This window comes from Diospyros lotus, chromosome 13 (assembly GCF_014633365.1).
Source record: "Diospyros lotus cultivar Yz01 chromosome 13, ASM1463336v1, whole genome shotgun sequence".
Lineage (NCBI taxonomy): Eukaryota > Viridiplantae > Streptophyta > Magnoliopsida > Ericales > Ebenaceae > Diospyros > Diospyros lotus.
Genome location: NC_068350.1, coordinates 17,428,109 through 17,439,727, shown reverse-complemented (window position 1 = coordinate 17,439,727; position 11,619 = coordinate 17,428,109). Strand labels below are relative to the sequence as shown.

Here is an 11,619-nt window from a genome sequence, read left to right as displayed (position 1 = left end):
TTATTTTATTTGACAGCAACTATAAAAGAAGATGAAGATGAAGATAAATGCTATTATTCTTCAATTCTTCCTACTTCTTCCTCAAGCCTAATTGATATTTCAAGTTTTCATCTCCAATCAGAAAAAGAGAGAAAGGCTGTTCATCTTCTAAATCTTTCAATCTCTCTTTTATTTGTGAGAATCTATTTTTATTGTTTGTTCTAAATCTTGTAAAAACTTCTCAATGTGTTTCAAACTATAATATTTTCTTATCTTGTTGTAGTTACACCTAAGCCTTAAAAGGCAAAAGGTTATACTTGACCCTTTGAAAATGCAATGGTTACACCTCATCATTTAAAATGTAGTAGTTTCGGTTGAGTCTTGAAAAATCGATTATATTGGTTACTGTTGAGCCTGTGAAAAGGAGAGGTTACAACAACATCTGTGAAAAACTGAAGTTGTAGTTGAATCTACAAAAGTTATAGTAAATTGTTTAAGTCCTTAGTGATGAGTCAAATAAATGGATTAGGCTTGTTGGCCGAACCACTATAAAATTTCCTGTGTTGCATTTTTTACTTTCTTTTATTTAGCACTGCCAATATTCTTTTAGCAAAATTTGAGATTAGTTTTCATACTTCAACAAAGGTTTTTTAAAAATTAAAAAGGATAAGTTTTCTTATATTGACTTTATATCTTACATTTATTTCACATTATTTTCTGACTTTGATCTATTTAAATCATTAGTATTCATAGATTGAAAAAGACCAAATTGTTTCATTTAAAGTCTCTTTAAAATTAAGAAAAGTTTTTGAAATTCCAATTCACTTCCCCCTTAGACATCTATCATTTTTGACATATAGTAATTTGAGGAGGAGATAGAAAAAGAGAAAAAGATTGAAGAACCAATCTTTTTCTCTTCCCCCATGACGACGTTGTATATGGAAGGACTATTAATGATAAGGAAATCTGCCTTTGCTGTGGCCTGGAGGCTTGATTCCCCAACTGTTAGTGAGAGTTTTATACATCCTTTCGGGATTACTGCATTGCCAGTGAATCCATACAGCGGCTCTGGAGAGGCTATCAGCTGGTCTGGCCCTAGTCCCATTTGGTCAAAACATCCCCTGTACATGACGTTTATTAAGCTACCCGTGTCCACCATGATCTTTTGCACCTCTATGTTGCCAATCCTAGCTCGGACTACGAAGGCATCATTGTGCGGCCAGTGCACGTCCTTGGAATCACTCTTGGTGAAAAAGATATCATCTAAAGCCATTTTGGCTTTGTTGGAGGATCCTTCCTGGCTGCCATCCCCAACGAGAAGAAGGTGACTGGCTTCCCTAACATACCGTTCGTGTGATATGTTAGAAATCCCTGCAATATGAGGCCCTTCATGAATGGTGAAGATGGTTCTCACCGTAGGTGTTTGGTCTGGCTCGGGAGCTCAGTGAGGACTCGGTTAGGCTGGCTATTTGGACTGTTGATCTCTTGGATGCACCATATAGTCACATAGCCGACCCCTCCTGATTAGTTCTTCAATCGTGTCCTTTAGCACCCAACACTCGGAGGTGGTGTGCCCTGCCTCGTTGTGATAGGCACAGAATTTGCTCTTGCTTCTGTATTTGTCGGGAGTCCTTAGAGGGTTAGGCCTTCCAAAGTCTTCCTTGTTGCGCTCCGTGGCAAAGATCCTGTCCTGAGAGTTAGACAAGACACTATAACTTTCATATCGTCCTTGGCATGCAGGTCGTTCCACTCCCTATCCATATCTTGCCTTCTTGGCAGTCTGAACGTTAGGGCTCCGTCCTCGACCTCCTTTGCTGGTCTCTTCATTACCTCTTTTCTTATTTTGGTCGGTGTGTTCTCCCACTTTTTCTAGTCGCTTGGTTTTTTCAAGCCGAAAGCTTCCTCCCATCGGACCTCCTTTGCAGCTCGCTCATAAAACTCGCCGAGGTCTCTTATTGGGGACTTGTAAATGCTTTTGTAAAGCTTCCCATCCTTTCGAAGCCCGACGGAGATCGCGATCAGGATACTTTCATCGGAGGGGCTCTCCACATTATTCACTTTGCACCTGAACCTTTCTATATAATCTTTCAAAGATTCGCCAGACTGTTGGAACACCATAGTGAGGTGGCATGTTGGGGCGAGCTGCCTTCGGAGCGACCTATACTGGTTATAAATTTCTTCTAGCACTCCTCCCAACTGCAAATACTACGGGGGTGGAGCCTTCTTTGCCACGCCCGAGGTATGTCTCCCAAGGTTGCAGGGAAAGCTCGGAATTTTGCTAATGAGCTGGAAGTTTGCAGGTCCATCTAGACATTGAAGGCGTCCAGGTGGTCGTAAGGGTTGCTGTCCCCATTATATTGAGGGATAATGGGGACCTTAAATCTACAGGGAAAAAGCTCTAGCTCGATTTCTCTGGAAAAAGGGGTCCTCTCTTCGTGGCCTTCCCTCTAGCTGTGCACCCCATGTCTCGCCTCCAGCTACTGGATCCTCAGTAGTAATTCTCCTACTATAGGGTCCTGGTTCGCAGACCACCCGGTGGGGGGCTGTTTTTCCTGTGCGGTGTCTTGATCTGAGTGGTGGAGATCCCGTGGGGGAGGTCGCCCCCTATTCTCACGATCAGGGGAGTAGCGGTGGGCAGTGTGACTACTGTTGATCCTGACCGAGGAATCCCCACGGTGCGGATTCTCAAGTCAGCGACTTCCTTCATGAATGCCTTCATAACGATTTCTACAAGGGCTCGCACTGGCCCTTTGTTTGGCAAGGTGCACCTCCGGTTCCTTATCGTGGCATCTTCGTTCTTCCGTCCTTCCAGAGTGTAGGTTAGAGGAGCAGATCGATCCAGCTCCCCGCGTATCCCTTCCGACTCTTATTTCCTCTAGAGGAGGCCTTCCACCTGGAGGTCAAGAAGCCCCCGCTTGCGTTTGTGCTGTCTGGGCTTGTGTTTGTGCTAACGTCTTAACCGCGTTAGCAAGCTGCATAACAGTGTTCTCCAATGTTTTTTGATGTTGCTGCTAGGTCTGCGTCACTTCTGCATTAGGGGTAGGAGCCACAGGCGGATGAGAACACCACGCAGGGACTCTAGGGATAGATCCAGCCGGAGGAGGTATGGAAGTGGACGCCACAACTCCCCCAGCTTGTGGAATTTTCGGTAGACGGTTAGCATGGTTCACAGGTCGGTTGGTCATTACTTCGGAACCTCTTGTATTTCTTGTTTTCGACATTGATGTTGACCAAAGCGCGCCCTTCTTCTAGGGCCAAAATATCGACGTTCGGAATCGATCGACGATGATTCGTTGGCCCGCACTGGTGTGGTGGATCCGAGAGGGAGGAGATGGGATGTTTGGTTCGACCTGTTGACTCGCCGGCCCGTCCCTATAAGGTACTCCGATGCCCAAGTCAGTGAACGAGTAAGTAGGTATGCAAGGTATTAGTTAGTGGGAAAAACATACCGTGTCTCTCAAAAGAGCTGGCTGATATATAGGAGGACATGCCCTCATGCATGCACTATACGTATGCAGATGATGGGATGGAATAGCCGACGTCGGCGGGAACATCCATGCAGCAGCAAGGTATTGATGAGACCCTCATTAATGTGGATGGGAGCTGTCATTAATGAGGATGGGATCTGAGGTGAACGCGCAGAAACCCAGACGCGACTGAAATAATGTTGTTGCAAAGGGCCCAGGATGGGACCGGCATGTGCCAGTCTAATGGGCTTGAATGGTCCAATTGGGGCGGCCTTTGCCCTACCGATATTCATTGGCATATGTCCCTCCGTTACGCGAGCTAATCGGCCGAGCCAATGAGCTACAAGGGTTGCTGGGAGCTCTCTCAAAACGTAGTTGGGAGTTCGCCCGAATAGGTTGATAAGTTAGAGGTATTACCGGGAGCTCGCTTGGCCTCGCCATATGAGCCTGGGCTCTAACAGCATGTGAGCTCGCTTCAATGAGCTCGACTCGAGGTCTACTGGGCCTTTCATGATTGGGCCGGCCCACTGAATTAAGCCTAGCCCATGAGGGGTAGAGTAGAGAATACCCGTAACAAGTATGAAGTTTTTTAAAAATTAAAAAGGATAAGTTTTCTTGTATTGACTTTATCTTACATTTATTTCACATTATTTTCTATAAGGATTTGTTTAAATCATTTATATTCATAGTTTGAAAAAGGCCAAATTGTTTCATTGAAAGTCTATTTAAAATTAAGAAAAGTTTTTAAAAACTCAATTCACTGTTCCTTCCTGACCAAAAGTGAACAATCGGAGACGAGGCGCGGGCTCCAGCGATGGGTTCGTCCTGGGGGCGGCTGGCACCTGCAAGCACTCTAATGGTCGAGTGAGTAAGGGAGTAAAGAGAGACAGTGAATTAGTAGGTCAGAGATCATAACATACCTTGACTTTGAAGCGAGCTGACTGATATAGAAGGAGGAGATGTCCTCCTGCATGCATGAGTCGTGCGTTTGCAAGTGATGGGACTGAAAATTCGGCGCCAATGGAGATTCCCAAGTGGTAACATGGTGGCGATGGCACCCTTATTAATATGGATGAGATTCGCCATTAATAAGGGCAGGATCTGGGATTGCTACGCGAATATCCAATGAGAGTTGTAATAATGCCGTGGCAGGCTAACGCTGGGCCAAGGCTGGGTCCAGAAGGAATACCAGATTGGGCCTAAGGGGAGGGCCGAGATTGGGCCTAAGGGGAGGACCGATATTGGGCCCAGACGGTCCAACTCCCTTCTTGGACGTCTATCATTTTTGACATATAGTAATTTGAGGAGGAGATAGAAAAAGAGAAGAAGATTGAAGAACCAAGAAAGGGATTATTAATTTGGGGGCTTGTTGGTTGTGTGCATAGGGAGCTGGGGTGGTGGGCAATTTTTTTATATTAAAATTTTGATTTTTAGTCTAAGACTGAATTTGAAACTATAATTGCCCATCTTCCAAGCCAAGATCGTCCATCTTGGATTGGACCGATTATTTCAATTTGGTCTATTTCTCCATTCAAATTTACACACCTCTAAATAGAGTAATGCATGACACACCATAGGCAGATGGTATCCAACTCCACATTAAAAAAATATATATTTTTTCTTACATTAAAGGAGCAATATTTCCTAAAGGAATGAAAAATATACATATAGTGAGATATACTCTACTCTCTCTCTCTCTCTCTCTCTCTCTCGAAAATACAGTAAAGATATGCTTTGGTCACATAAGATACTTCTTATCTCCCTTAGCGAGGACCATTAGTTGGGAATATTGTGTTGCTACCCAAACTATATTGACCAGAAATTTCAGCAGTGTTAGCATTGTAAGGACTCAATGGCACACCATAAAGATCTGAGGATTCACTCATCAAACTCATAGTCTCTTGATGATATTGTTGATGATGATTTGCCCAAGGATGCTTAGTAAACTTCCTTAAACCTTCTAGCTCCATTGCCACCTCCTTCATTGTGCGCCGTTCTTCACCTTTCATTCTTAAGCATCTCCTCACAAGCTCTGCAAATGTTTGGAGTTGCTCCAAGCTGCCTTCTCGAACCACACGATGCTCTAGAATTTGAAACAAACGATTCTCCTTCATCGACATAATGAAGTAGGTGGCTAAATTCATTTCTTCTTGAGGCCTCTCAGAGCAAATGGGCCTTTTCCCAGTCAAGAGCTCGATTAAAACAATGCCAAAACTGTAAACATCACTCTTCTCGGTTAAATGGCTAGTGCGCAAATACTCGGGATCTAAATACCCTAATGTCCCTTGAACAAGCGTACTCACTTGAGTTTGATCTAATGACACCAATCTTGAAGCTCCAAAATCCGATACCTTTGCGATGTAAGTATCGTCTAGAAGTATGTTGGCTGACTTGATATCTCTGTGAATTATTGGCATGGAAGCTGCAGAGTGAAGATAAGCAAGTGCACCTGCAACTTCAGAGGCTATCCTAAGACGACTCTCCCATGATAACCAAGAGATTCCACTTTTATGGATATGGTAAAGTAACGTTCCATTAGACACGTATTCATAAACGAGCAAAGGAACTTCGGTTTCCAAGCAGCAACCTAAGAGCTTAACCACATTTCTATGATTTATTTGTGTGAGAATTACCACCTCATTGATGAATTGCTCTATTTGTCCCTCATCCATTATCCGAGACTTTTTTATGGCAACCAGATGATTTCCAGGAAGAATTCCTCTGTACACTACTCCATATCCACCTCGGCCAAGTACGCGATCCTCAGAGAAGTTACTGGTGGCTTTCTCAAGTTCTTCTGCTGTGAAGATCTTGGAGGGCTCTACATTTGCCACACTTAAGAGATGGCCTCCATTTTGCTTGAAGAACTTTTCTCTAAGCTTGATGAGCTTCCTTCTCTTGAAGCCGAAGTGAAGCCAAGTTGCACAAATGAGTAGTCCCAAGAAGCCAAAGCTCAATCCTGCATCAAATTTGAACTACAACTCAAACCAAATACTTCCACAGGTACACGGAAAAGAGAACATTTTTTGTGGGACTATGTATAGTTGTGCTTTATTCCTTTAACACAAGTAACCTGTACCTGTTAAGATGTAAGGCAAGTGTTTCAAGGCAAATGTTCCGTGCACATACGAAAACGCTTTTGTATACATGTAATTAAGTATAAGTTGTTCTTATTGTTTTGCTAAGTAAAAGATAATACCTAGAAAGAACTTGATGACTGGAAACTGTGAGGCTTCTGCAATGCAGCCACGCTGATTTCTGCCATCGCCATAGTAACCCTTAGCACAGGAACAGTCGTAGCTTCCAGGGCTGTTGTTGCAAATTGCATGCTCAGCACAGTCGTTCAAGTTCGAATCACTGCACTCGTCGATATCTGCACAAGGAAACAAATATTAATGCACACAGCTCAATCTCTTCTAAATAGATGTGTTTATTGGTCTTATAAGCCGGCCCCGGGCCTTATGTATTTATATAAATTACATATATATAATTAAAAGAAAAGACAGACATAAATTGAATTGAAAAATAAATTGTCAAATTGAAATTGAAAGGGTGTTACGTTGTTTACGTGTATATATATATAAGATTATATAATTGATATGTCCTACAAAAGGCGAGTGGAACCAAGTCGCAGCCCATCAACAGCATTAAAATATAAAGCTTGCACTTGAGGATTAAATCAATTTAAATTATCTGAGGAAGTTGAAGTTGAAGCTTGGCAATTGGAATATTTAATCAATTAGTGGAGTCTTGAAGCCTAGCGATTGAAGTTGAAGCCCAAGCTGCCCAAGACGTGAAGATACAATTGAAGCAAGAATATTATTAAATAACTGGAAGTCCAGCAAGTCTTGAATATTATATAAATATAATAGCAGGCATGGGCGCAGCAATTTGGGAGCAAGCCCCCACTCGGTTGAAATTTGGACCCGAGTGGGTCTCGGTTGTAATTAGGGGAGCCTCGGCTCCCCTCTCGTTTTATTAACGGGGGCGAGTGCCCCCAATCGATTCCTTTGAACTGGGTCTAGGTTATAATTAAGGGCCCCCCGATTTAAGTAGTGGCCATCACCGAGACTCACTCGGTTCTTTGGAACCGAGTGGGTCCAACTCAGTTCTTAGCTCGTGCTTCTTCAAAATTTCAGAGCCGAATACGTTGAGAATATGCCATCTGGGAAGCTCTCGATGGTTGCCACGTGTCCCCTTGAAAGCCCAGAATGATTGCCACGTGTCCCTCACTTCATTTGTCTATAAATAGAAGGCTTGCCTCTTCATTTTGGAGGGGATGAATTCTTGGAGGAAGAATAACTCTATTTTGCTCTCAAGCATTCAAAGGGTCAGTCGGTTCTTAGGCTACTCGTTTCTTAGGTCAGTTGGTTCTTAAGCCATTTGGTTCTTAGGCCAGTCAGTTCTAAGGAAGACCCAGTCATTACTCAAGGCCACTCGGTTCTAATGAAGACTCAGTTGGTTCTTATGAAGAGTCAATCGTTACTCAAGGCCACTCGGTTCTAAGGAAGACCCAGTTGGTTCTTATAAAGACCCAATCGTTACTTAAGACCACTCGGTTCTAATGAAGACCCAGTCGGTTCTTATGAAGACCCAATCGTTACTCAAGGCCACTCGGTTCTAAGGAAGACCCAGTCGGTTCTTATGAAGACCCAGCCATTACTCAAGGCCAACCGTTACTTTCTGAAGGCCAGTCGGTTCTTTCTCAAGGCTACTCGATTATTAGGACATTCGGTTATTTGGCCAGTCGGTTCTTACTCAAAGCCAGTCGATTCTTAGGCCAGTCAATTATTTGAACAGTACTATTCATGAAAGAGCAACTACTCACCAATAGTTATTTCATCAGCATAAATATGAGCATTTATGCACATATCGATAATGTCATGCATATTATCTGCAACATGCATTGGACGTATTTTTCAAAATGTTGTCTAACTTGGCCATCAGAGGGCCCGCGAGAGGAATTCCCTCACATGGCTTTCTAACTGTTGTTATGCTCGCAGGCTAAATCCTGGACAGCTTGCCCTTAGCATTGGAAGACCAATCTATTGAAGACCACCTCAGGGCCCTACATCGCTTGTCACATGAAGACCTTTTTGGGTAGCTAAGAAGATTTTGAAGACTATTCCAGGCCCAGGCCTTGTTGAATTCCAATTCTGATCCAATCCGGATCCGTTGAAGCCTCGCGAATGACACCTTGGACCCTTAACATTGATGGATACTTTTGCTTAGCCTGATCCCTAGATAAATAAATATTATTGTTGTAATTTGACAACAATAATAATATATAATAAAAAAAAGTTGGCAGAAGCCCCTTTCTTTTTGCTCTAGCCTTCAGTGTGCGCGTCACCGGTCCTCTTGTTGTCTTCTTATTGTTTTGTCTGTCTATAGAGGGTCCTTAATAATTTTTTTTTACCAAGTTCAACAGTAAAAATATTTAAATATTTTAACATTAAAAATATTTTTTATCCAAAAATGGGTCCAATAAATTTCTAATGATAAATATTTTAACATTAAAAATATAAAATATTATTATTAAAAAAATCAAAGAATCAAATATTTTTAATTATAGTTGATTGTATTATAGATATAACTCATAAAGAATAAATATCTTTTATATAAAGATGTGTAGATATTTTAATAAATCCGATAAAAATAGAAAATCATTTTATAAAATTTTTAAAAGTTAATAATATCTCTTGTCAAGATATTTCTAATGTACTTACAAGTAATCTAAAAAAAATTGAATTTAATATAAATAATGTAAGAGGGCAAGAATATGATAGTGAATCTAATATGATGAAAGGTAAATAACAAAGTGTGTAAAAAAAATTAGTAGATATAAATTCAAGAGCATTTTATACACCATTGATTGTTACAATCTTAATTTAATTCTTTATGGTATGAAAAATTCATGTGTTGATGTTATAATATTTTTTGGAGTCACACCATGCATATACACATTATTTTCTTTTTTTTACAAAAAGATGAAAACTTTTACAAGATCATATTTTAAATAAAAACACTATTCGCGGTACTAAATTTTATAAAAAATGTAAATTCTTTTTCAAATACATGAATAACTTATAAAATATTATTAACTATCCATATTACTGTAGTTTCGGTAGAAAAAAGTTTTCAAAATTAAAATTAATAAAATCACACTTAAATTCAATTATGTCACAAGAAAAATTAAGTAATTTGAATACATTTTCAATTAAAAAAAATTACTTTTGAAGTTAGAATATAAAAATTTAATTAGTGATTTTATATCTTAAAAATAAAAAATAAAATTTTTATATTTTTTATTTTTTTTAAAGGGTCTCCAAATTTTAAAAGGGTTAGGGCCCCCAACTCCATGGGCCGGCCCAGTTGAACAGAAACTTTATGTAAAATGTGTAAGCAAAATGATAAGATGACTATTTATCCATTTACTTGAGAAAAAAAAAAAACTCAATGGTTAGTTATTTCATACTTTAATAGCACTGCATGTTCTGCATAGGAATTTTGCAAAATTTGTCAATCTTGTAATCAAGTAATTATGGGTTAGAAGGATGAAAAAGAAGAAGGAGAATCATAACACACAAAACCTTGGCATCCCGGAGTGAGGTAAGGATTGCCCTGAAAACCCTTGTTGCACCTGCAAAGGTACCCTCCATAGCCGATCTCTGAGTCAATGCAACGAGCGTTCTTCTGGCAAGCCAAAGTGTTGGATTTTTCTGCCTGAGTGCAGCTCTGATTTCCAATCACCCAGTCTAGCACCAAAGGCACACTCTCTTCGGTCCTCTTCATGAAATTTGGATCCAAAAAGTCGGTAGACCAGTGAAACTTGAAGCTTTCTTCCTCGCCTAGAAAGGCGTAGCTGCAAGGATCAAACGTCGAGACATTGGTGTGATTATTAAAGGAAACCAACGTAGTCTCGTATCCTTTGAGCCCTTTGGGAATCTTAGTTTGGCAGCAGCCAATCCCCGTGCAGGACCCGTCGAGCAAGTCCTCTTTCTTGGTGCAGTAAGAGAGGCAGCCGCTGGAGAAGTTCCGGCCCTGCGTCGCTATGATCAGGGGCGAGGTCGTCGCAGCCGATGACGGTGAACCTGTTGGCGGTGTCGGAGAAGGTGAAGGGGGAATCGCCCAGCTTGGCCCACGCCACGTAGAATTGGGTGAGGCCTCCGGACTGGTTGTAGCAGGTGGAAGCGACGATGTTCTTGATGCGTAATTGGGAGTCGGAGATGTTAAGGATTTCGAGGTTACCGGTGCTGATGAAGGGCTTGGGAGGGTTGAAGGCGTCGCTGCAGTTGACGTCGAAGTCGGGGCCGAAGGAGCAGTTGAATCCGACGCCGATTCCGAATGGGTAGGGAACTGTCAGGTCCCCGCATTTCAGTGGGCAGCCCGGCTTGCTCTTCATGAAGCCGCTGGCTGTTGTGTTGGTAGCGGCGGCGGGTACTAGCGTGGGTTGTGCCAGGAGGAGCCATGATAGGCCCAAGAAAACAAGAGGGGACATGATTCAAGTTGAGATATGGTGGATGTAGTCTTGAAGGGCACATGGGATTGGGAACTATATATTTATATACACATGGAACAATATATTCAGCTGAGCTCAGAATTCATACATTTGTTTTTACCTTGGTGTAGAAGGGACATATAGTGTGGTAACTGATTTTACTTAATTGTTTTCACTCTTATGGTTAGTCACCATCTGATTAGTAATTCTGTTTAAGATTAATTAATATAGTAGTAGCACACTTATCTATAGTTGATTATATGGGTCTAAAAATATTTTATTAGGTTTATATGATAATTAACTCTTCACTCTGATTATCATGATAAGGGATCGATCATATCAAATTTAACCTAAAAGAAGATCAATTAGGTTTGTGAGGCTATAAAAGTTGAGTTCCTAACTTAGTGTGGTAGATCTAGGAATTTTGATAGATGGGGTTCATTAAAAATAACTATCAGGTGTAGTTATTTCATTATTAACATGATTAAGTATTTGATTTTTTGATCATTAATCTATTAACTATATGCTTAAAGGGGTAATGCTAAATATACATTATTATATTCTGACAAAACATATTCATTATATTTTTTTAATTTCAAAACAATTCTATTAATCAATGAATTAAATGTTTTAAAATGCAATTATTTGTCACCAATTAATAAAATTATTTCAATG

At 40.9% G+C, this 11,619-nt stretch overlaps 1 protein-coding gene and 1 pseudogene across 1 annotated transcript; both read right to left on the bottom strand.

The window, feature by feature from the left end:
• Positions 1-811: 811 nt before the first annotated feature.
• LOC127788085 (uncharacterized) lies at positions 812-2,097 on the bottom strand. The gene is made up of 3 exons (XM_052316201.1): positions 1,894-2,097; positions 1,486-1,669; positions 812-1,350 (listed from the first exon to the last, which is right to left on the bottom strand). The coding sequence occupies exons 1-3, from the start codon at positions 2,095-2,097 to the stop codon at positions 812-814; spliced, it is 927 nt and encodes a 308-aa protein (XP_052172161.1).
• A 2,931-nt stretch (positions 2,098-5,028) lies between these two features.
• LOC127788756 (wall-associated receptor kinase 2-like) lies at positions 5,029-10,985 on the bottom strand (annotated as a pseudogene).
• Between the last annotated feature and the right edge of the window lie 634 nt (positions 10,986-11,619).